At 36.1% G+C, this 27,158-nt stretch overlaps 1 protein-coding gene and 2 pseudogenes across 24 annotated transcripts in view; 1 reads left to right on the top strand and 2 right to left on the bottom strand.

Moving 5' to 3' along the window:
• Positions 1-27,158, bottom strand: part of Gphn (gephyrin) — a 529,275-nt gene that overhangs the window by 356,957 nt on the left and 145,160 nt on the right. For all 24 annotated transcript variants that reach the window (XM_039112910.2, XM_039112897.2, NM_022865.4 and 21 more), the window contains one exon: positions 25,592-25,649. In XM_039112910.2, the coding sequence (XP_038968838.1) occupies positions 25,592-25,649 (58 nt within the window). The remainder of the gene's footprint in view (positions 1-25,591; positions 25,650-27,158) is intronic.
• Positions 5,566-27,158, bottom strand: part of LOC134479221 (E3 ubiquitin-protein ligase RNF138-like) — a 92,747-nt pseudogene continuing 71,154 nt past the window's right edge.
• On the top strand, positions 20,843-21,637 carry LOC134479496 (ephrin type-A receptor 7-like; annotated as a pseudogene).

Genomic DNA, 27,158 nt, shown 5'->3' with positions numbered 1-27,158 from the left:
GGCATATTAATTTTTCTTTAGATGTATGAGTTATTTATCTTGGAAAGTGATAAATGCACATGTACACATAACAGTGTAAAATGCAACTAGGGTGATCCCAGTAAATTTATTCAAGAAGCCATTTTAGCAAATATTTTAAGGCAAGATAGTCTTGGAACTATATTAAGGAATAACATAAAAGGCAAAAAAAACCACTAAAATGTGCTAAAATGTTATATAGTAAAAAGAAGGCATTTTTGCAGAAGGGTATAAATTAGATTAAGTTAAAGAAGTAATTATGTTGAGGGTGGTGACTAGAAGTAGCACTGATTATCTATGCCCTTGTATGAAATTAATAACAAAATCTTTACTCCAATCTAATTACATCTTTAATGACTATTATTTTCCAATTCCAGGCCCGGATTTTTAAGAGCTGCCTAAACTTGCTTCTCAACTCTTCACCTTTCATTCAATACTCAAACATAACATCAATCACCATATTTAATGAAACTTTTCTTAGCTTTACCAATGCCTTTCAGTTATTTCCTAAAGCTTAGAATAACTTTTTTGTTTTTATTTTACACTAGGTGCATTTACCAGTATATTTATAAAAAATACTTTATTATTCCTCAAGTTCAACCAATAAATTACTTATAATTTAGTATTCTACCATTCCTCTCCTTACAGCTAGAATTAACATTTCTTCTATGCTACTAAAACAAATACCTTAGATTTCTTCTCTGTCATAAATTCTGATGAAAAATAATTTATATTTATTTATTGCTTTCCAATAATATTAGAAACTCTGCAACAAGATGAACACCCTGTCAGCTATTTTATGTCTTCAAGGGCTGTTGTCTTACCATGCATTGAAAATGTCTGTCTCAGAGGGAGGAGAGGGAGAGTGAAGGGAACAAGGGAACAGGAAGGGAGAGGAAAGAGAAAGGGGGAGGGTGGGAGGGAGAAAGTGAAGAGGGGCAGGAGGAAGAAGGGAGGGAAGGGAGGAGGGACTAAAATAATAAGGATTAAGATGACCCAGGTACATCTCCTGTTTGGGGACAAGAGTTAATATATATGAACTTAATTTTAACTTCTCTGGATTTTCATGGTTCCTTTTCCCATATAGAGGCGAAATTTTAACTGTACTATTCACACCATTATGGAATTTATTATTTCATTTATTATTTCACAGTAAAATTTCATGTCAAAAAACTAAAGGAGAATAATGAAGACTCTTAAGAGTCCAGAACCTGAATCAAAGGGCAAAGCAAAACATTTCCCTGTACCCTATATGTAAGACTTCAGACCTCTATGCCAAGAATCTAGGCATAGAATTGGTCTCTCTTTGTGTATCTATCTCCCTTAACTCTCTTAATTATATATTGTATGTATCCTATAATATAATACTATCACAATTCTTGCCTCAACCTACAGGCAAAAAGTGAGTTTTGTATTACTACATTCTTATCTCCAAGCAAAATTCTTAGCAAGAAACAATACTAGACTTCAAAATATTAAGTGCATCAAATGGGCGATGATTAATAAATACTTAACTGAAAAATCAATGTATAAGTCATGAAATCAGAGGACATTCATTTTAACAGTTAGTCTCTGAAATGGAAATGAAAGAGGCACTGAGGTAGACCTTCATTTCCATGGCGGGGTGAGGAGGAGATAAAACAAATAAACATATGTGTGACAGCACACCAGAAAGCTCTAGAAAAAAAGAATCAAATACATCCAAGAGGAGTAGAAAGCAGGAAATAATCAAACTCAGGGCTGAAATCAACCAAGTAGAAATAAAAGGAACTATACAAAGAATCAATAAAACCAGGAGCTGTTTCTTTGAGAAAATCAACAAAATAGATAAACCCTTAGCCAGACTAACCAGAGGGCAGAGAGACGGTATCCAAATTAAGAAAATCAGAAATGAAAAGGGAGACATAACAATAGAAACTGAGGAAATTAAAGAAATAATCAGAAACTGCTACAAAAGGGTAAACTCAACAAAACTGGAAAATACGGAGGAAAAGGACAATTTTCTAGACAGATACGAGGTAACAAAGTTAAAGCAGGATAAAATAAATCATTTAAACAGTCCCACAATGCCTAAAGAAATATAAGCAGTCATTAAGTCTCCCAAACAAAAAAAATCCAGGATTAGGTGGGTTTAGTGCAGAATTCTATCAGACCTTCAAGAAAGACATAATACCAATACTCTTCAAACTGTTCCACAAAATAGAAACAGAAGGAACACTACCCAATTTGTTCTTTGAAGCTATAATTATGCTTATACCGAAACCAGCAGACCCAACAAAGAAAGAAAACATCAGACTTGATGAATATCGATGCAAAATTACTCAATAAAATTCTCACAAACACAATCCAAGTACACATGAAAATCTACCATGATCAAGTAGACTTCATCACAGTGATAAAGGGATGGTTCAATATACAGAAATCCATCAATGCAATCCACTATATAACAAACTCAAAGAAAAAAACAATATGATCATCTCATTAGATGCTGAGAAAGCATTTGGCAAAATTCAACATTCCTTCATGTTAAAAGGCTTGGAAAGATCAGGAATTCAAGGCCTATACCTAACACAGAAAAAGCAATATATAGCAAACTAGTAGCCACATCAAGCTAAATGGAGAAAAACTTGAAGCAATCCCAAAAAATCCCTAGACAAGGCTGCCCACTCTCTCCTTACCTATTCAATATAGTACTTAATTTCCTAGCCAGAGCAATTAGACAACAAAAGCAGGTCAAAAGGATACAAATTGGAAAGGAAGAAGTAAAAAATATCACTATTTGCAGATGATATGATAGTATACCTAAGTGGCCTCGAAAATTCCACCAGAGAATTCCTAAATCTGATAAATGACTTCAGTAAAGTGGCTGTATATAAAATGATCAATTGGATTGGCAAGATTAATATGTAAAAATGGCCATCTTGCCAAAAGCAATCTACAGATTCAATGCAATCCCCATCAAAATTCCCACTCAATTCTTCAAAGAGTTAGAAAGAGCAATTTGCAAAATCATTTGGAATAACAAAACAAACAAACAAACAAAAAACCCAGGATAGCAAAAAGTATTCTCAACAATAAAAGAACTTTTGGGGCAATCACCATCCCTGATCTCAAGCTGTACTACAGAGCAATAATGATAAAAAAAACTGTATGATATAGGTACAAAGACAGACAGGTAGAACAAGGGAAAAGAACTGAAGATCCAGAAATCAAGCCACGCACCTATGGTCACTTGATCTTTGACCAGGGAGTTAAAACATCCAGTGGAGAACAAACAGCATTTTCAACAAATGGCGCTGGTTCAACTGGAGGTCAGCATGTAGAAGAAGGCAAATTGATCCATTCTTAACTCCATGTACAAAGCTCAATTACAAGTGGATCAAAGACTGCCACATAAAACCAGATAAGATGAAACTAATAGAAGAGAAAGTGGGAAAGAATCTCGAACACATGGGCACCAGAGAAAATTTCCTGAACAAAACACCAATGGCTTATGCTCTAAGATCAAGAATCGACAAATGGGACCTCATAAAACTGCAAAGCTTCTGTAAGACAAAGGACACTGTCAATAGGACAAAATGGCAACCAACACATTGGGAAAAGATCTTTACCAATCCTACATCTGATAGAGGACTAATATCTAACATGTACAATGAACTCAAGAAGTTAGAATCCAGAGAATCAAATAATCCTATGAAAAAATTGGGTACTGGACTAAACAGAATTCTCACCGTAGGAAGAACTAATGGCTGAGAAGCACCAAAAGAAAGGTTCAACATCCTTAGTTATTAAAGAAATGCAAATCAAAAAAAAAAAAACTGTTGAGATTCCACCTCATACTAGTCAGAATGGCTAAGATCAAATTCTCAGGTGACAGTAGATGCTGGCAAGTAGGATGTGGAGAAAGAGGAACACTCCTGCATTGTTCGTGGGATTACAAGCTGGTATAACCACTCTGGAAATTAGTCTGGCAGTTCCTCAGAAAATTGGACTAGTACTAGTACTAGTACTACCTGAGGATCTAGCTATACCACCTAGGCATACACCCAAAAGATGTTCCAACATATAACAAGGACACATGCTCTACCATGTTCATAGCAGCCTTATTTATTATAGCCAGAAACTAGAAAGAACACAGAAGTCTTTCAACAGAGGAATGGATACAAAAAATGTGGTACATCTATAGTGGAGTACTACTCAGCTATCAAAAACAATGACTTCTTGAATTTCTTAGGCAAATGGATGGAACTAGAAAATATAGTGAGTGAAGCAACCCAGTCACAAAAGAACATACATGGTATATACTCACTGACAAGTAGATATTACCCCCAAAGCTCAGAACACACAAGAAACAATTCAGAAGCTCTTGAAGTTCAAGAAAAAGGAAGACCAAAGTGTGGATGCTTAGAAAGGGGAACAAAATATTCACAGAAGGAAACATGGAGACAAAGTGTTGAGCAGAGACTGAAGGGAAGGATATCCGGAAACTGCCCCACCGCAGGATCCATCCTATATGCAGCGACCAAAACCAGTCACTATTGCTGATGCCAAGAAGTGCATGCTGACAGGAGCCTGATAAAGCTGTCTCCTGAGAGGGTCTACCAGAGCCTTACTGATAGAGATGAGGATGGTTGCAGCTAACTATTGGACTGAGTATGGGAACCCCAATGGAGGAATTAAAGAAAGAACTGAAGGAGCTTTCCTATGTGAGTTTGCAACTGATAGAAAGAACAACATCAACCAACCAGACCCAGATCCCCCAGTGACTAAACTACCAACCAATGAGTATACATGGAGGCACCCATGGCTCCAGCCGCCTATGTAGTAGAGGATGGCATTGTCTACATCAATAGTAGAAAAAGCCCTTGGCCCTGTGAAGGCTTGTTTCCCTAAATGTAGAATGCCAGGGTGTTGAGGTTGGAGGGGGTGGGTCGAAGTGCAAACATTCCCATAGAAGGAGGAGGGGGCAGGGAGTGAGAAGTAGGAAAGGGGATAAGATTTGAAATGTAAATACATAAAATATCCAAGAAAAATAAAATTAAAAAAGAAATGTAAATTATAAAACTCTTATACTAGATAGTATTTTAAATACACTATACCATTAAGAAATTTGGTAAAGTAAAATATTTTACTGAGTTTTTTCCCTTATACTCAAAAACGATCTTTTACAGGGTTGGGGATTTAGCTCAGCGGTAGAGCACTTGCCTAGCAAGCGCAAGGCCCTGGGTTCAGTCCCCAGCTCCGAAAAAAAAAAAAAGAAAGAAAGAAAACGATCTTTTACAATTAAGATTTCTGAATATGTCTTTTTAAAATATTTAATATATAAATTATATTACTTCATAAAATATGCTTTTTCTTTATCTTGGGAATTGAGTGCTTTCAAGACCATTCAAAAACCATAAAATATTTACCTATTAGTTGTAACTTAAATAGTTTATGAATTAACTCATTAAAATTAGAAATGTGCACTCAGCCAAGACTTTAAGATAGTAAGGAAAGTGGAAATACATATGAAGTACATGCATCAGAAGACTTACAACCAGAACATGCTAGGTACACCTGCTAATAAATGAGCACAAGACAAATATCCTAATGTTTAAGAGGAGAATGTACACAGACATCACAAATGAAGACATACAAATGGCCAAGAAAAACGTATTGAAAGATATTCAACAGGATTACTCACTACACTGTTAAAATGTAAAGCAACTGAAATTTTGAAAAAAGATTTATGGAAGTACAAATTGTCCTATTCACCTGAGAAAATTCAGGTTCCATAAGTATAATTCATTTGCATATTCTTTTAATCTGATTATTTTCAGATCTCATTTATGCTGTCAATTAGGCACAGATGTAATGGGAATGCCCACACATGTGTGCCAAAAGACATGATTAAGACTGATCACTGCCGGGGCTGGAGAGATGGCTCAGCGGTTAAGAGCACCCGACTGCTCTTCCAGAGGTCATGAGTTCAATTCCCACATGGTGGCTCACAACCATCTGTAAAGAGATCTGATGCCCTCTTCTGGTGAATCTGAAGACAGCTACAGTGTACTTATATATATAATAAATAAAATAAATCTTTAAAAAAAAAAAAAAAGACTGATCACTGCCGCTTCCAGAGACTAAGCCACTACCCCAAAATTGAACCCCCAGTGAACGTGATTGTTGCGGGGAGGGCGGTAATGGGGGGAGGATGGGGAGGGGAATACCCATATAGAAGGGAAAGGGGGGCATAGGGGGATGTTGGCCTGGAAACCGGAAAAGGAATAACAATTGAAATGTAAATAAGAAATGCCCAATTTAATAAAGATGGAGGAAAAAGAAAGAATTGAAAGAGCTGAAGGGGCTTGCAACCCCATAAGAACAACAATGCCAACCAATCAGAGCTTCCAGGGATTAAACCACTGCCCAAAGACCATACATGGACTGACCCATGCCTTCAACTGCATATTTTGCAGAGGATGGCCTTGTTGGGCACCAGTGGAAGGAGAAACCCTTGGTTCTGCCAAGGTTGAACCCACAATGCAGGGGAATGTCGGGTTGGGTGGTGGTAAGGGTGTGTGTGTGGATGGGGAGGAACACCCTTATGGGGAGGAACACCCTTAAGGGGAGGGAAGAGGGGAGCTAATGGACAGGAAACCATAAAAGGGAATAACATTTGAAATATAAATAAGGAACTACATCTAATAAAAAAAATGAGTTCTTATATCACTAATCCAAGTTCTTCTCTTTAGAAACTGTAAAAATGGAGAACAAAATATATCCAAAGGAAGCAGAAGAAAGGAAGTAATGTGTTAAGAACTGAGAACCCTAGAGAAAACTCCATGAAATTAAATGCTTATTCCTTAGAAATCTTCTATCATTGATAGACTTAAAAGACTGACAAAAATAGACAGAAGTGGCACAGTTACTACTGTTCAGAATGAAATAAAGACTATCAAAATAGATCTTTATCCAATTAAGTGTATTAGTAGGGAATGTTGTGAAACCCTTCTGGTCATAAGTTAGATATGTAAGAGATAGACCAATTTCACAAAACTCAGAACCTTCAAAATCAAAAACAAAATAAAAAAAAATTGCTTGGAGTCAATATATGAGATTCATCTGGTTTATTAACATCCTTTCCAGGGGGAAGTGTTATCATTTTATGATATTCACTTCCCAAGTATTTAATAACTCCAAGCATTTCCCCTTCCTTTAAATTTTAAGGAATTTTATTTTTTAAATCGTCATTGTGGTTCCAATCCAGTATAGAAGCAAACTTACATTTATATAAGTAAACACATTTAAATAAAGTCAGCATGGTCTAAACAAGTTGGTAGAGTATGTTATTATATACTTGTGAAAGTTCTATATGTGGTTTTCAATTACCTGGATATTTATAACTGTCCAAAAATATTTTTTAAAATACTTTGCCTGATATCTATATAACATCTATTATATTCATATATAATTTGAGAAATATATCTTTATAAATTATCTTAGTAAATCATTTATTTTTTCTCATAGTTCTCTGTAATTTCTTTCATAGATGTTTTTAGTCATATCTATCATTGTTTTATCATCTAAATTGACTATCTCTCTGTGTTTTTATTCATATGCACATACTTTAATTTATATTATATTTTTACTTTAACATAATAGAAATGTACAATAATTTTAAAGATGATTTATTAGTAAATTTTCTTTAGCGAGAGATATATGAGGAAATCTCAGGAACTGTTCCTCAAACAATAACTGATACAAATTATTTAAACAGAAGTATTTTAAGTATCTTCTTATTTCTTTAAGAATCTATTACAAAATAAAAAATATATTCAAGTAAGATGACTATATATAAAATAAAACAGATTCTGTAACACTTCAACTACTTAATCCTTAACTCACCTTGATTCTTCTCACAGATGTTTTTGAGGGGAAAGTAGTGACCTGGAGTATGAAAATTTCTCTCTCAATTTGACGGTTATTGTATTTTAAGACAGACTTCTATCATTTCTCGTGTCTTCATCTTTAACTTGTATAGAGTAAATTACTGATCAATGTGTTCATAAAAAAACAAGTTTGTTTTCTCTGCATATCCCTCACTCATAGGAATGAAGGCCTAGCTTAGATACTGTCATGCTAGAATACAACAGCTTTTCACAGGGCGAGAATATTAAAGACAGAAAAGGTAGGTCCAGAAGATTAAGGGCTACTGCCCTTCTTAGAGTTAGGACAGAAAATACTAAAGCTTTATCCACAGACAGAAGCAGTTAATGACAACTTGCTCTGAAGGTCTTTTCAAGGAACTGACTTTTGGAATGTGCAGAAAATCAAGTCTTAGCACACTTTCTGAAACAATGGTGGCTGTAGTGGTAAGCAATCAAGAGGATACTTTTTATTACTTTATTTTGTCTTTTTTTTTTTTCTCGGAGCTGAGGACCAAACCCAGGGCCTTGCGCTTGCTAGGCAAGCGCTCTACAATTGAGCTAAATTCTCAACCCCTTTTTATTACTTTATTAACATCAGCAAATGTAAGCAGCAATATTACCAGGGACAACCTGAAATAGAAGTGACTAAAAGGAATCCCCAAGAAGCCAGAATAAACCTCAAGATTAGGACTCTAAAACTAGCCCTACTTGAATTATATCAGGCTGTGGAATAATTTTAGTCCTATGATAGTGCTTAAAGCAATAGCCTGGACATAGAGTGATGGCTTGCCTGGTCAGAACACCTACTACTCTTTCAGAGGACCCAAAGTCAGTTCACAGTTTCCAAGTCAAGCAACTCACAGCTGCCTGTAACTCACTCTAGAATCTCAGATACCCTCTTCTGCGCTTCATATTTCCTTCCCCAACATAGCCAAATAAGTTAAGAAATAAAAACGTTCATAAAAATAAATAAAACCAGTCAGTTGATTACAAATTAGTGGAGTCTAAAAACCAAGTAGGCTTCATCCCAGGCATGCAGGGATGGTTTAATATACGGAAAACCATCAACGTGATCCATTATATAAACAAACTGAAAGAACAAAACCACATGATCATTTCATTAGACGCTGAGAAAGCATTTGACAAAATTCAACACCCCTTCATGATAAAAGTCCTGGAAAGAATAGGAATTCAAGGCCCATACCTGAACATAGTAAAAGCCATATACAGCAAACCAGTTGCTAACATTAAACTAAATGGAGAGAAACTCGAAGCAATCCCACTAAAATCAGGGACTAGACAAGGCTGCCCACTCTCTCCCTACTTATTCAACATAGTTCTTGAAGTTCTAGCCAGAGCAATCAGACAACAAAAGGAGGCCAAGGGGATACAGATCGGAAAAGAAGAAGTCAAAATATCACTGTTTGCAGATGATATGATAGTATATTTAAGTGATCCCAAAAGTTCCACCAGAGAACTACTAAAGCTGATAAACAACTTCAGCAAAGTGGCTGGGTATAAAATTAACTCAAATAAATCAGTAGTAGCCTTCCTCTACACAAAAGAGAAACAAGCCGAGAAAGAAATTAGGGAAACGACACCCTTCATAATAGACCCAAATAATATAAAGTACCTCGGTGTGACTTTAACAAAGCAAGTAAAAGATCTGTACAATAAGAACTTCAAGACACTGAAGAAGGAAATTGAAGAAGACCTCAGAAGATGGAAAGATCTCCCATGCTCATGGATTGGCAGGATTAATATAGTAAAAATGGCCATTTTACCAAAAGCGATCTACAGATTCAATGCAATCCCCATCAAAATACCAATCCAATTCTTCAAAGAGTTAGACAGAACAATTTGCAAATTCATCTGGAATAACAAAAAACCCAGGATAGCTAAAGCTATCCTCAACAATAAAAGGACTTCAGGGGGAATCACTATCCCTGAACTCAAGCAGTATTACAGAGCAATAGTGATAAAAACTGCATGGTATTGGTACAGAGACAGACAGACCAATGGAATAGAATTGAAGACCCAGAAATGAACCCACACACCTATGGTCACTTGATTTTTGACAAAGGAGCCAAAACCATCAAATGGAAAAAAGATAGCATTTTCAGCAAATGGTGCTGGTTCAACTGGAGGGCAACATGTAGAAGAATGCAGATCAATCCATGCTTATCACCCTGTACAAAGCTTAAGTCCAAGTGGATCAAGGACCTCCACATCAAACCAGACACACTCAAACTAATAGAAGAAAAACTAGGGAAGCATCTGGAACACATGGGCACTGGAAAAAATTTCCTAAACAAAACACCAATGGCTTACGCTCTAAGATCAAGAATCGACAAATGGGATCTCATAAAACTGCAAAGCTTCTGTAAGGCAAAGGACACTGTGGTTAGGACAAAACGGCAACCAACAGATTGGGAAAAGATCTTTACCAATCCTACAACAGATAGAGGCCTTATTTCCAAAATATACAAAGAACTCAAGAAGTTAGACCGCAGGGAAACAAATAACCCTATTAAAAAATGGGGTTCAGAGCTAAACAAAGAATTCACAGCTGAGGAATGCCGAATGGCTGAGAAACACCTAAAGAAATGTTCAACATCTTTAGGCATAAGGGAAATGCAAATCAAAACAACCCTGAGATTTCACCTCACACCAGTGAGAATGGCAAAGATCAAAAACTCAGAGGACAACAGATGCTGGCGAGGATGTGGAGGAAGAGGAACACTCCTCCATTGTTGGTGGGATTGCAGACTGGTACAACCATTCTGGAAATCAGTCTGGAGGTTCCTCAGAAAATTGGACATTGAACTGCCTGAGGATCCAGCTATACCTCTCTTGGGCATATACCCAAAAGATGCCCCAACATATAAAAAAGACACGTGCTCCACTATGTTCATAGCAGCCTTATTTATAGTAGCCAGAAGCTGGAAAGAACCCAGATGCCCTTCAACAGAGGAATGGATACAGAAAATGTGGTACACCTAGACAATGGAATATTACTCAGCTATCAAAAACAACGACTTTATGAAATTCATAGGCAAATGGTTGGAACTGGAAAACATCATCCTGAGTGAGGTAACCCAATCACAGAAAGACATACATGGTATGCACTCATTGATAAGTGGCTATTAGCCCAAATGCTTGAATTACCCTAGATGCCTAGAACAAATGAAACTCAAGACGGATGATCAAAATGTGAATGCTTCACTCCTTCTTTAAAAGGGGAACAAGAATACCCTTGGCAGGGAAGAGAGAGGCAAAGATTAAAACAGAGACTGAAGGAGCACCCATTCAGAGTCTGCCCCACATGTGGCCCATACATATATAGCCACCCAATTAGACAAGATGGATGAAGCAAAGAAGTGCAGACCGACAGGAGCCGGATGTAGATCGCTCCTGAGAGACACAGCCAGAATACAGCAAATACAGAGGCGAATGCCAGCAGCAAACCACTGAACTGAGAACAGGACCCCCGTTGAAGGAATCAGAGAAAGAACTGGAAGAGCTTGAAGGGGCTCGAGACCCCATATGCACAACAATGCCAAGAAACCAGAGCTTCCAGGGACTAAGCCACTACCTAAAGACTATACATGGACTGACCTTGGACTCTGACCTCATAGGTAGCAATGAATATCCTAGTAAGAGCACCAGTGGAAGGGGAAGCCCTGGGTCCTGCTAAGACTGAACCCCCAGTGAACTAGACTGTGGGGGGGGGGAGGGCGGCAATGGGGGGAGGGTTGGGAGGGGAACACCCATAAGGAAGAGGAGGGGGGAGGGGGATGTTTGCCCGGAAACCGGGAAAGGGAATAACACTCGAAATGTATATAAGAAATACTCAAGTTAATAAAAAAAAAAATTAAAAAAAAAGAAGGGGAGGAGGGGGGGTTAGGGGGTTGTTGGCCCGGAAACCGGGAAAGGGAATAACACTCAAAATGTAAATAAGAACTACTCAAGTTAATAAAAAATAAATAAATAAATAAAAGTAGGAAAAGTCTCAAAGTATCTTCATTTGCGAATGGTTTTTATTATGTTTATAAGCGTTCCTGAGACTGCACCAGAAAACTATTAGAACTAATAAAGATGTTTAGTAAAGAGAGAGGTTACAAAATTAGCATGTAAAAATTAGTAGCCTTCCTATATACCATGAGCAAAGATCCTGAGATAGAATATAGCAGAGGCCTTGTTGGCCACCAATGGGAGAAGAAGCCTTTGGGAATAACATTTGAAATATAAATTAAAAAAAAAAACAATTAAAAAAAAAGAAAAAAGAAATCAAGGCAAACAATCACCATCAGAATAGACGTAAACAGATGAAATAATTTAATAAAATTTTTTATAAAAGAAATAAAAGTAAAGTAGGACTAGCAAGATACCTCAGTAGGTAAAGACAATTCTCTGCAAGCTTCACTTTAAAAGACCAGATGTGGTGATGCAAATATGTAATCTCAGCACTCCTGCAGTAGAACCAGACACAGACTCAGGAGAGTTGGCCAGAATTTTGCTGGTCATTTAGACTGCAACACTCTATAACAAAAGACCATATCTCAACGTGGTAGAACGAGAGAACTGTGTCCTAGAAGTTGTCCATGGACATCTACATAGGCACCATTACATATGCATGTTCTACATATGTACAAGTATACATAGGCATTCTAAAGTTTTACAATACACTTTACAAATGAGTGCATACCACGTGTGTATTTCTGGGATTGGGTTACCTCACTCAGGATGATATTTTGTAGTTCAATCCATTTGCCTCTGAATTTCATGAATTCATAGTTTTTGATAGCTGAGTAGTATTGCAACGTGTAGATGTACCAGATTTTCTGAATACATTCCTCTGCCGAAGGGCATCTGGGTTCTTTCCAGCTTCTAGCTATTATAAATAAGGGTTCTATAAATATAGGGGAGCATGTGTCTTTCTTGTTTGTTGGAGCATCTTTTGGGTATATGCCCAGAAGAGGTACAGTTGGGTCTTCAGGTAGTGCAATGTCCAATTTTCTGTGGAACCTCCAGACTGATTTCTAGAGTAGTTTTATCAGTCTACAATCTCACCAAAAATGGAGGAGTGTTCCACATCCTCACCACATCTGCTGTCACCTGAGTTTTTGATCATAGCCATTCTTTACTGTGCGGTGGAATCTCAGGGTTGTTTTGATTTGTATTTTCCTGATGACTAAAGATTATGAACATTTCTTTACGTGCTTCTCAGCCATTTGATGTTCCTCAGCTGAGAATTCTGTTTACCTCTGTACCCCATTTTTAATAGGGTTATTTACCTCTCTAAAGTCTAACTTCTTGAATTCTTTATATATTTTTGATATTAGCCCTCTATCGGATATATTGGTAAAGACCTTTTCCCAATCTGTTGCCATTTTGTCCTGATGACAGTGTCCTTTGCATTACAAAAGCTTTGCAGTTTTATGAGGTCCCATTTGTTGATTCTTGATGTTAGAAAATAAGCCATTGGTGTTTTTTTCAGGAAATTTTCCCCAGTGCCCATGTGTTTGATGTCTTCTTCAATTTTTCTTCTATTAGTTTGAGTGTATTTGGTTTGATGTGGAGGTCCTTGATACACTTGGACTTAGGCTTTGTACAGGGCAATAAGAATGGATTGATCTGCATTCTTCTTTATGCTGACCTCGAGTTGAACCAGTACTATTTGTTGAAAATGCTATATTTCATCCATTGGATGGTTTTAGCTCCTTTGTCAAAGATCAAGAGACCATAGTTGTATGGGTTCATTCCTGGGTATTCAATTCTATTCCATTGATCTACCTACCAATCGCTGTACCAATACCATACAGTTTTTATTAGTATTGCTCTGTAATAATGCTTGAAGTCAGGGAAGGTGATTCCCCCAGAAGTTCTTTTTTTTTTTTTTTTTTTGAGTATAGTTTTCACTATCCTAGGTTTTTTGTTATTCCAAATGAATTTGCAAATTGCTCTTTCTAACTCTATGAAGAATTAAGTTGGAATTTTGATGGGAATTGCATTGAATCTGTAGATTGCTTTAAGCAAAATGGCCATTTTTACTATATTAATCCTGCCAATCCATGAGCATGGGAAGTCTTTCCATCTTCTGAGATCTTCTTCAATTTCTTTCTCCAGAGACTTGAAGTTCTTGTCATACAGATCTTTTACTTGCTTTGTTAAAGTCACACCAAGGTATTTCATATTATTTGGGACTATTGTGAAGGGTGTCATTTGCCTTATTTCTTTCTCGGCGTGTTTATCCTTTGAGTAGAGGAAGGCTACTGATGTGTTTGAGTTAATTTTATACCCAGGCACTTTGCCAAACTTATCAGGTTTAGTAGTTCACTGGCGGAACATTTGAGGTCACTTAAGTATGCTATCATATCATCTGCAAATAATGATATTTTGACTTCTTTCATTGTCTTTGACCTCCTTTCATTGTCTGATTGCTATGGCTAGGAATTCAAGTACTATATTGAATAAGTAGGAAGAGAGTCAGCAGCCTTGTCTAGTCCCCAAATTTAGTAGGATTGCTTCAAGTTTCTCTCCATTCAGTTTGATGTTAAAATTGGTTTGCTGTATATAGCTTTTTACCATGTTTAGGTATGGGCCTTGCATTCCTGATCTTTCCAGGACATTTATCACGAAGGGGTGTTGAATTTTGTCAAATGATTTCTCAGCACCTAATGAAATGATCATGTGGTTTTTATCTTTGAGTTTGTTTATATAGTGAACTATGTTGATGGATTTCCGTATATTAAGCCATCCCTGCATGACTGGGATGAGGCCTACTTGATCATGGTGAATGATTGTTTTGATGTGCTCTTGGATTCGGTTTGCAAGAATTTTATTGAGTATTTTTGCATTGATATTCATAAGGGAAATTGGTCTAAAGTTCTCTTTCTTTGTTGGGTCTTTGTGTGGTTTAGGTATAAGAGTAATTGTGGCTTCATAGAAGGAATTCGGTAGTGCTCCATCTGTTTCAATTTTGTGGAATAGTTTGGATAGTATTGGTATGAGGTCTTCTATGAAGGTCTGATAGAATTCTGCACTGAACCGATCCGGATCTGGTCTCTTTTTGGTTGGAGACCTTTAATGACTGCTTCTATTTCTTTAGGAGTTATGGGGTTGTTTTAATGGTTTATCTTTTCCTGATTTAACTTTGATACCTGGTTTCTGTCTAGGAAATTGTCCATTTCCTCCATATTTTCAAATTTTGTTGAATAAAGGGTTTTGTAGTAGGATCTGATGAGTTTTTGAATTTCCTCTGATTCTGTAGTTATGTCTCCCCTTTCATTTCTGATTTTATTAATTTGGACACACTCTCTGTGTCCTCTGGTTAGTCTGTTTAAGGGTTTATCTATCTTGTTGATTTTCTCAAAGAACCAACTTTTGGTTCTGTTGATTCTTTGTATGGTACTTTTTGTTTCTACTTGTTGATTTCAGCTGTGAGTTTGATTATTTCCTGTCTTCTACTCCTCCTGAGTGTATTTGCTTCTTTTTGTTCTAGAGCTTTTAGGTGTGCAGTCAAGCTGCTGATAATATGCTCTCTCCTGTTTCTTTCTGCAGGCACTCAGCACTATGAGTTTTCCTCTTAGCACAGCTTTCATTGTGTCCCCTAAGTTTGGGTATTTTGTATCTTCACTTTCATTAAATTCTAAGAAGTCTTTAATTTCTTTCTTTACTTCTTCCTTGACTAACCTGTAACTGAGTAAAGTGTTGTTCAACTTCCAAGCACATGTGGGCTTTTTGTCATTATTGTTGATATTGAGACAAGTCCTAGTGCGTTTTGACCTGATACGATGCATGGGATTATTTCTATCTTTCTGTATCTGTTGAGGCCTGTTTTGTCACCACTTATATGGTCAATTTTGGAAAAGGTACCATGAAGTGCTGAGAACAAGGTATATCCTTTTGTTTTAGGATGGAATGTTCTATAAATATGTGTTAAATCCATTCAGTTCATAACTTCTGTTAGTTTCTCTATGTCTCTGTTTAATTTCTGTTTCACTGATCTGTCCATTGCGGAGAACAGGATGTCAAAATCTCCTACTATAATTTTGTGAGGTGCAATGTGTGATTTGAGCTTTAGTAAGGTTTCTTTTATGTATGTAGGTGTCCTTGCATTTGGAACATAGATATTTAGGATTGAGAGTTCATCTTGGTGGATTTTTCCTTTGATGAATATGAAGTGTCCTTGCTTATCTTTTTTGATGACTTTGGTTAAAAGTCAATTTTATATGATATTAGAATGGCTACTCTAATATCATTTTTCAGACCATTTGCTTGGAAAGTTGTTTTCCAGTCTCTTACTCTGAAGTCGTGTCTGTATTTGTCTCTGAGGTGTGTTTTATGTATGCAGGGAAATACTGGGTCCTATTTTCATATCCAGTGCATTAGTCTATGTCTTTTTATTGGGGGAATTGTGTCCATTGATGTTGAGAGGTATTAAGGAATAGTGATTGTTGCTTCCTGTTATTTTCATATTTAGAGGTGGAATTATGTTTGTGTGTCTCTCTTCTTTTGGTTTCATTGCAAGGAGATTACTTTCTTGCTTTTTCTACAGGGTAGTTTCCCTCCTTATGTTGGAGGTTTTCATCTATTATCCTTTGTTATGTTGGATTTGTAGATAGATATTGTTTAAATTTGGTTTTGTTATGGAATATCTTGGTTCTCCATCTATGTTAATTGGGAATTTTGCTGGATATAGTAGTCTGGGCTGGCATTTGTGTTCTCTTAGGGTCTGTATTACATGTGCCCAGGTTCTTCTGCCTTTCATAGTCTCTGGTGAGAAGTCTGGTGTAATTCTTATAGATCTGCTTTTATATGTCACTTGACCTTTTTCCCTTGTTGCTTTTAATATTCTTTCTTTGTTTTGTGCACTCTGTGTTTTGACTGCTCAATGACCAGAGGAATTTCTCTTTTGGTCCAATCCATTTGGAGTTTTGTAGGCTTCTTGTATGTTTATGGGCATCTCTTTCTTTAGGTTAGGGAAGTTTTCTTCTATAATTTTATTGAAGATATTTACTAGCCCTTTACGTTGGGAGTCTTCACTCTCTTCTAGACCTATTATTCTTAGGTTTGATCTTCTCATCATGTTCTGGATTTCCTGGATGTTTTGGGCTAGGAGCTTTTTGCATTTTACATTATGTTTGATGGTTGTGTCAAAGTTTTCTATGGTATCTTCTGCCCTTGAGATTCTCTATTCTGTCTCTTGTATTCTGTTGGTGATGCTTGCATCTACGACTCCTGATCTCTTCTCTAGATTTCTATCTCCAGGGTTGTCTCCCTTTGTGCTTTCTTTAATATTTCTATTTCCATTTTTAAATCCTGGATGGTTTTGTTCAATTCCTTCACGTGTTTGGTTGTGTTTTCCTGTAATTCTTTCAGGGATTTTTGTGTTTCCTCTTGAAGGGCTTCTACTTGCTACTTGTACTGTCCTGTATTTCTTTAAGGGAATTATTTATGTCCTTCTTAAAGTTCTCTATCATCATCATCATAAAATATGATTTGTCTAGATCTTGTTTTTCCAGTGTGTTTGCATATCCTGTATTTGCTTTGGTGGGAGAACTGGGCTATGATGATGCCAAGTAGTCTTGGTTTCTGTTGCTTAGGTTCCCGTACTTTCCTCTCGCCATCAACTTGTCTCTGGTCTTAGCTTGTCCTACTCTTTCTGACAGTGTCTTGACCCTCCTGTAGGACTCCTGTAAAACTGTTTTTCTGTTTTTTTTTTAAGCCATTTCTGGGAACAGAGTACTCTGCTTTCAGGTGTGTAGATGCTCCTGGTGACTTTCTTTAAGCTCTTCTCACAGGCAAGAATTAGAAGGGTCCTGCTCCTGACTGCTCCTAGTTCCCTGCACTCAGCAGGCACAGCTGGCACTAGGTGATTTCCTCTTGCATTGGGAATGTGGACAGAGGGTAGTCTCCTCTGATTTTTCAGGAGTGTCTGCACTTCTGAGGGTCCAGCTCTCTCCCCCAATGAGATTTGGGTGCAGACCAGAACCACATGTACCGGCTGCTGACTGCTCCTATATTCCTGTGTCCAGAGGCACTATACACTTTCCTCTTGAGCCAGGGATGTGGGCAAATGTGGGCAGAAGTGGCAGTCTCTCTTGCGGTCTCAGGATACTTTGAACTTCTGGGTGTTCAGCTCTCTTGCCCACAGGATTTGAGAGCAGGGAGCTGTCAGATGGGATCAGTTCAGTTCCACGCACCAAGAACTCATTTTTTAAAAAAGATTTGTTTATTTTTATTCTGTATATGCATAAATGTTTTACCTACATTATGCCCTGGTGCCCAAGGAAGCATACAAGATTGCTGGATCCCCTGGAACTTGAAATATATATTGTGCTATGTACCATGTGAGTGCTATTAAACCAAATCCGGGTTCTCTGCAAGACTGGTATATTCTCTGAATTGTTAAGCCTTCTCTCCTGCTGTCTTCCCAACCCTCTTGCACAGAGTTAGAATGATAAACTGATCTTTTAAGGCTAGGCTGGTGGCACAGACTGAGCATCTCAGCTATTAAAAAGGTTGAATCAGGAAAACCTTCAGTTTAAAACCCATCTTGATAATTTAGTGAGACTTAGTCTTAAAAGAAAAATATTCTCACCCATGGCAACATGCACTAGAATACATATAAATAAAACTAAAATTTACAAGTTGTCTGCTCAGTCATTCTTCAGTTCTTACAGATTTCACAATTTATAATTGTATTTTTATTTTTATTTGGTTGTTATGACTATCTAAAATTTCCTTTGAGTCATCTACTTTGATCTATGCATTATTTAAAACAATGTTTTTTAATAACCACATGTTGATATTTTCCTTTTATTTTTATTATTCATTTATTATTCATTTTTATGTTGATTCTATAAGGATCTCATGACATACATTACATAAAAATATTTGAAAATATGTTGGTTGTGATTTGTCTTGACAAGATATGGCCATTTTTGTGAAATGATTGTGAATGCTTAAAAAGAAAGTACATTGTTTAATTTTATTTTAACAAATTACATGTCAGTTTTTGATATATAACTAGCTTAAATACACAATTTGCAGAGGATTGCCCTATCTGACATTAATGGGAAGAGAGACCCTTGATCCCGTGGAGGGTCAAAGCCCCAGTGTAGGGGAATGCTAAGATAGTAAGGCAGGAATGGGTGGATGGGGAAGCACCCCCATAGAAGCAGGGAAGAGGGGTATTGGGTAGGGGCTTTGCAGAACGGAAACCAGGCAAGGGGATATTTAAAATGTAAATAAATAAAATAACCGCTAAAAAAAAAAGTAAAATAATAAACCATTAGAACAAGTAATTTTTCAGTTTAAAGTAAATATACACAGTTTAGACCTTAATTTAGAAGACGCCTTTCAGGCTCTTAAAACCCCTTGCTTCTTAAGTGGTTGATAGCAGTAAAGAGTAGGCAAGACCTCTCTTTCATCAGAACGAAGAAATATGAAAGCTTCACAAAAAACCTGGCACAGAAGGGAACTATTTGTAATAAGCTCTGTTCATAAAACAACATCTTCACGTATGGAGCAGAGCCAAACTTCTGTTTGCTAATTATTAGCAGGCCAAGAGAAAAGGGGCTGCACTAGGTAAACACAAGGCAAGTAAGAGACAGCAGAGTGGTGACTACCACCAGAACCTATGACAGAGAGGCCACAGAAGAAGGAAGGAAGGGACACGCTGCTAGGAAGAACAGGGCTTCAGTCTCTGACCACTACAATCACAGAGGTAATTATGAGAACTATGCTTATTTTTAAGATCAAATACTAAATAATGGGACATTGCAGAAAAGTATATGGGTGTTTCAGGTAGAGTGAGAGCTGTATCAGACAAAAGGAAGCAGGTTTTCAACAATAATAAATATGCAGTAAAAATTAAAGATGACCATGGCTAAGATGAAAGATTTATATGTCAGCTTGTAAGACTGGGAACTTTTTTGATACTAGGAACATGAAGCTTCTAATAATAAAGAGATACTATGTATCAGTATTCCACAAACTACATTCCAGCTGCCATTTGAAAAACTGAAATTAAAAAAAAATCAAAGCAAAACAAAAGATAGAAATACTTTGAAATAGTTATGAATGCAAGAAAATGTTCAGATTTATATCATCTGACAAAATATTCTGTAAATCAATTGTTATAACTTTGCAATTCATAAAATGGTCCTCAATTATTATCCAGGCACTCTGGAAATCCTGAAGAGACAACAACCTGATTAAAGAGCAGTATACCACTCTCTGTGCTAGTGGGTGCTTATCCCAGCCTCACCAAGATTCTGCTTCCTTTCATTAAAATGTGGGTGAGCAAGCCAGACTACTCATTGGATAAGAATACTTAATACCAACCCTGATGAACTGAGTTCAACCCCTGAGCACATAAGGTATAAAAAAGACAAATAAATAAATTGAATATACTCACAATGTACATGGAGAAGATAAACCATTTATATTATTAAAGCCACTTATTATTTCAGTTGTTGTTTTTGCTCTTCAAATTAGGTAACAATGCATATTAGGCTGAATGATTTATTGCCATCTTGCAACAGTTTTAAAATATCACATGTGAAGTGCTTATTATCTGTTAAAATTAAGTAAATAGGATCTGTGAGCCATTCTACCATAAAATCTACCATATGCTTTACATATGACCCCTTTGCATTTAAAATATATGTTCTATTTACCAAAGTTGTATGTTTTATGAATAATCTTTTAAACAACATTTTGAACATAGGATTCAAGCAGCAAAAACACTGTGAACAAACTATAGGACTATATAAAGAGCTGAATGAGGAACAGCAGACCGAGGACCCAAAAGGGTTTTAATGTAAGGAGCATAATAATAAGCAACAATAACATCCTACTGTGGATCAAACAGCATCTAAAAGCTGCAAACCAACTGCAGCATGAAATCAAACCTGCCTGTACACCATTTCCAAACTCAGTACCCTTTGTGAATTATTTTGTTCTGCGTTTGACTGCTCTGCTTTGCACACAAGAGACACAGCTGCAAAGAAAGTACTACTACTGGACTCTAAAGCACAGCAAAAAGAATTGGAATGTATTCCCTCGCCAGTCAAAGGGAGGGAAGACATTAGTGTTTGAACAAGAGCTACACTCTGGTAAAAACCTGCCAGGTATGCCAGGTCATGGAGCCCAGCCTAAACAAATGACTATTGACTAGCTGGATTTCTAAGGCTGATGCATAAAGGATTCATAAGGAAATTCACTCTGAGGGATTATAATGGTCTTCCTGGAATATTGAGAACTTGCAAGGAGACCTTTAACTTGTACTATTATGAAATAAACCAACACACTGGCAGGAATGTAAAAGAAGACTTATGTAAAACCCCTGCTGCAGATGAAATTTTTACTCTAGTAATCTTGGTGAAGGAAGAAAGAACACTATGGTGAGAGAGACTGGAGGACTTCTGTCCAAAAGGGGATTCTATCTTCCCTTTCAGGACATAGAGGCTTACACAGCTTTCCTTAAGATATACTATAAGAAGGGCAGGTCCATTACTGAGAACTTAGCAGTTTTTCCACCTACAAGGACTGCCCTCTTTTCCATTTGTGTTTTTATGTCTTCAGCTTTCAGTTTTATAATTTCTATTTGGATTCTTTTTTACTTTCACAAGATATCCCATTTGTTTTTACCAGAATTCAGAATTGTATATGAAATCATTTTTATAATAGTTTAAATTTTTAATTTTTTATTATTAATTTTAAAATATTAGTATTAAAACTTCCCTTCTTCCTCTCTTTCCTCTTACCTGTCATGCTTTCTCTGCTTCCTCTCAAATTCACAGGTTTTTACATTGTCAAGTATGTATATCCAAATGAATAAATAAGTCCAACCAGATGAATCTATTCAGAGTTCCTTGTACGTATATGATTTAGAGCTGACCACTTCATACTGGGTCATCAATTAGGAGGCTCTTCCTGTGGAAGACTAATTCTCCCTTTCTCAGTAATTGTTAATTATTGTTAGGTCTTCATTTAGAAGTTAATCCAAAGGGATTCCCCCGATCTACATTGGCCACATCAACTAGTATCATTGGTCAGGTTTTATTTAGGCAGCCATATTGTTGAGATTTCATGGATAATTTCTCTGTTATACAATCTTACAAATACTTAGTAAATAATTTCATCATTTGATTCATATTTGATCTGCTGTCTGATAACTACTTTCTTTTTTCACATTTTGGTCACTTTATTAAATGTCATTAAATAGTTTAAGTTTCAACTACTAAATGGCACTTTGAATGGTGAAAACACAGATAGTATATTGTCATACTTGGAACGCTTTTCTTTAAAAAAGACAATTCTAGTCCTTATATATATTACAAAACAGCCTTAAAGGAAGAAGTGATGTCTTTTTTACAGTACTTAAGATACTCGATACACTTGCTTTTTGGTATAAAAAAGACATTTTACACTCAGCATGAGAGTTCATGAGAATATTTATTTTAGTAACTATTCCCAATGATGTAAGGTAGGTTAGAGTCCACATGGATATATTTGATCAGAATCTTGCTGGTTACACTGATAATACCCAGGCAAAGGAGAAGTGCTGATTCAGAACTGGAGGCAGAGGGTCATCTTCCCTCTTAGATCCAAAAAGACTTTCCCAGTGAAACTGGGTACCATCTTATCCTACTGTTAATATTAAATAGAGGGGAATGCTGAGACCATGGATAGGAGAGAGTTGATTAACTGACCCTGGGTGGTGTCAGTCAGTGTTGTTGATAATGCAAAAGAATGAAGAATGGCCTTTCACCTAGGCCTCACTGACATAAAAGAGAAAAAGTAAGATAACAATGACTAGCTTCACTTTGTCTTGTTCAGTCATACTATTTCTGAATAAGTGTCTTCAATGGGATGTCTATGGACGACATGGAAGGGTTCAGATGGAAAATCAGATCTCTACTGGGCTCTGTAAAACAAAGGGTTAACTGATTTTTTTCTTTTCATTGAGATTTAGTTAGACACAAGTGAAGAGTGCTGAACTGTTCTTCTATATTCTTAGGCAAATCTGGTCTTTGTCCCTCCAGCTAGAGAAAAGAATTATAAGACAATCCACAGGAGTCTTCTTTGCCTATTAGTGATTTCAGGTTAAAGGTTTCTTTAAAATCCTGTCCAGAATACACTGAAGATCAGAATCCATGAAAAATAAGATACTAACACATGTGATTTATTAAACCCTGATGTATTTGGGTTATTTGCTTTTTTTCTTTCCAGCTTTTATTTTGAGGTTTTCTGGTCTAGGTTTTTTTTTTTGGGGGGGGGGGGGTGGCGCTACTGCCTAACACTCATTATATTCCTGCTAAAAGGGAGACTTTGGAGGACTGAGGCTACTTCATTTTTGCTGGTATTAGAACTGTTTTTCAGAAAGAATGCTTTTGAAAACAGAAATTTATTATAATAATGTCTGAAGTAATTAACCCACAAGCAACTGATGAAGACAGGTTCTGATGTTTAAACATTATAAACATATTCTATCTGATAAAGACTGAATTAGGTTTTATTAAATGTCATCATTTTAAGACTAAAATGTGCAATAAAATATGTATATATTTCTCATGGTGATGCAGGAAGGAGGGATGTGGACCTGACAGAGGATGGATGGGATGGGTATAAAATCTCAACTGTAAAAACGATTAAATAAACTTTTTAAAAATGTGTACTTATTTACACGGTGCATTATAAGGAGCACATCAAATTTAAGTTACATCACATACTTTTGATAATTTAAGGTGGCTTGGCTTTAGCTGGGCATGGTAGCACACTACTTTAATCCTAGCACCAGGGAGACAGGGACAGGGGGATGTCTGTGAATTGAAGGCCGGTTTGGTCTTACAAAGCAAGGTCCAGGACAGCCAGATCTATTACACAGAGAAATCTAGCATTGAAAAACCATTATTTGGTTCTTGGTCAAAAACAGTGAAAACTTCACCAAAAATTTTACTGGATTTCAGTTGGTAATATTATATCTTGATAAAGTAAGTTTTAACAGCATTTCTACCAACACATTTATGCATCAATGCTCAAATTCAAAAGTATTTTTGATATAAGATCATTCATTTGGTATAACAATCATATTTCAAATCAGTTAACAGTTGTATGTTTTAAGGAACCTCTTAATATAACTCATAACTCTAAAACAAAAGAACAACCTTGCAAAACAAATTATCACCCTTTACAAAAATCAGCTTTTCTGTAAATTATGTAAATACAAATATACTGCTTCTAGTGTACACTGCTCTATTCTATCTCTTTAGCTCACATAATGGTATCACCTCATAGAATATTTCAAGTTGTGCCAGGAGTCATCAATGAGAAGCTAGAAACTAGCAGGTGATCTTCCTGAAATGGTTCCAGCATGGAAGTTAAGGATGGAATTGCTTCTCTAGGCAATGTCGAGAAGAATTTCATTTTAGGAAAGATTCCTGCTATTAATATGCCTTTCCGGTTATTGCTAAATATAAACAACAATCACTAGGCATTGGCCCATACTTTTGATCTCTGCAGAGCAACAAAGACCAACTGCCTTGCAGTGATGCTATACAGACAAATAGAAGATTTCTTAATTCTTAGTAAGTATCCTGTAAGAATTCCTAAAATTATATTAGTAATTATTAAGTTCTTTTATAATAGGACTGCTATTAAGTCCTTTCTGATTTCAAAACTGTATTGAGAACTCTGCCAGTCTTCAAGTGTCATGAGTTAATTGCTTCTGAGATAGCAAGCAGACATCTGCAATATAGAGCACATTACAAGAGATTGTAAAATAATTAACCAAAGGTCATAAAAAGGAAACTATGAATTTATTATAGGTGCAAAGACATAATTGGTTATCATTGACTACTACTAGTAACTGTCAGGTTTCCTTAATGAAACAGTAAGTTCATGGCAACTTATTGTTACAAGATTTAATAACAATGTAAAGATAGAAACTGTTGTATTGCTTTTTTTAAAGTAATGTTAATTCTTGATTCATTGAAACATTGATTTCAATTGAAATTGGTATTTATATTTAAAAAAGAACAATGAAATACCAAATACAAGACTAATATTAAGTAACATTACTAAATATTAGTGTAAAGACTTACAGGGGGATATCACAAAAGCCTACATGTGGAAAATGCTCTTCTACCTGGGCTGCCTTGTGTGGCACTGGTGGAAGAAGAAATGACTACCCTTGCAGAGCCTTGAAATGCCAGGGTAGAGGGATACCCAGGGGGTTCCCACCTGCTGAGAGGAGAAAGGGAGGGAGAGAAGGGGCCAGGATTGTGGGGAGATGACTGAGAGATGGACAGTGAGCAGGATATAAAGTGAAAAAGTAAAAATATAAAATTAAATTTAAAAAATTAAAATATTACCATTATGCAAATTAAGGCTTACACACAATACTATCTTATAATTTCAAGGAACCATACAGGAAGTATTTTTTTTTATATTCCACTTAAATTTTTCCCAGAACAGTATTTCAAACAGTATATAAAATTTGATAGTGCTTTTCTAATATACATATATTTTTAATGTGAGTAAACAGGAGGTTAATGCTTGATTCAATACTGAAAAAGGAACAATTTTTCCCACACCTTGCAAATAAAATGCTAAGCCTTTGTAGGCTTGAAAATTCCATACTATACCTTGATTTCTTCTATTTCATCTGGTACTATCTTGTATGCTGATATAGTCCCACCCAACCTGAAATTAGGAGAAGAAAACACTCTTAAAACCAGTAGCAAGGTAAAAGCATATAAATGACATATGGCATTTATATGGCATTAGAGTGCCACCAGAAATCTTCCAAGACCCACCTCACTAGCCATGGAGAAAATGTGTTTGTTTGATTTTCCATCTATTAGTTTAGAAAAAACAGGCAACAAATAACTACCAAAAGAGGAAGTATTACATTGGATTTTCATTCTAAATTCAACTTGCATTATTGATGGTTTTAATAATGCTAAAGCTGGCACATTTATTGCTGAACTCTGTCACAACATATATCAAAAACCAAGAGTAAACCTGTTTTTATTTGTTTAATTAATAAACTTGATTTCTCGGAATAGTTTAAAGTTTCCAAAAAATTGAACAGAAAGTGAAGTTAACATATCCTGCTCAAATCGCATTTCCTAGTTTTCCCGATAATTATCATCTTATAACCCTGCAGTACAACTATCACAAATACTGAACCAATATTGATTTTGATATTTATTTTGAAAACAAAATCTCAGAGATGAATATGTCCAGTATTATAAAAGAGAAAAAAAACCCCTGCAAATTACACATAGTTTGAGCCCTAATATTTAAGTTTAAATTATTTCAAAATATAAAGTTTTAAAGACATTATCATTATAAAAATAGATTTTAACAGGTTTTTAAAGAATTCTTAAACAGTTAAGAAATTAATTAAAATCAACACATGAAATAATCATTATATAAATGGAATAGATTACAAAAACAATTCCAAATTGTTATTAAAATGATTCAAAGATACTATGGTAAAAATGCAAATAGAAAGTCACATCAGTGTGATCAACTTCAACTTGTTTACAGAAACAATTAATTATTACCATGTTTAATATTAACAGTACCTTAGATACTTCAACTTGCTCCTAGAAGGATAACTTTCCAATAATATATACAAAGAACTCAAGAAGTTAGATTCCAGAGAATCCAATAATGCTATTAAAAAAAAAAAATAGGGTACAGAGCTAAACAAGGAATTCTCAACTGAGGAATATCCATTGTTGGTGGGATTGCAGACTGGTACAACCACTCTGGAAATCAGTCTGGCAGTTCCTCAGAAAATTGGACATAGTGCTGCCTGAGGACCCAGCTATACCTCTCCTGGGCATATACCCAAAAGATGCTCCAATCTGTTACATGGACACATGCTTCCCTATGTTCAAAGCAGCCTTATTTATAATAGCCAGAAGCTGGAAAGGACCCAGATGCCCTTCAACAGAGGAACGGATACAGAAATTGTGGTACATCTATACAATGGAATACTACTCAGCTATTAAAAACAATGATTTCATGAAATTCTTAGGCAAAATGGATGGAACTAGAAAATATCATCCTGAATGAGGTAACCCAATCAAAAAAGAACACACATAGTACATAGTCACTGTTAAGTGGATATTAGCCCAAAAGCTTGGATTACCCAAAATACAATCCACAGACCACATAAAGCTCAAGAAGGACAACCAA

This window comes from Rattus norvegicus, chromosome 6 (assembly GCF_036323735.1).
Source record: "Rattus norvegicus strain BN/NHsdMcwi chromosome 6, GRCr8, whole genome shotgun sequence".
Classification (NCBI taxonomy): Eukaryota; Metazoa; Chordata; class Mammalia; order Rodentia; family Muridae; genus Rattus; species Rattus norvegicus.
Note: the sequence above shows the minus strand (reverse complement) of the source record. Positions and strands in the feature narration are given on the sequence as shown.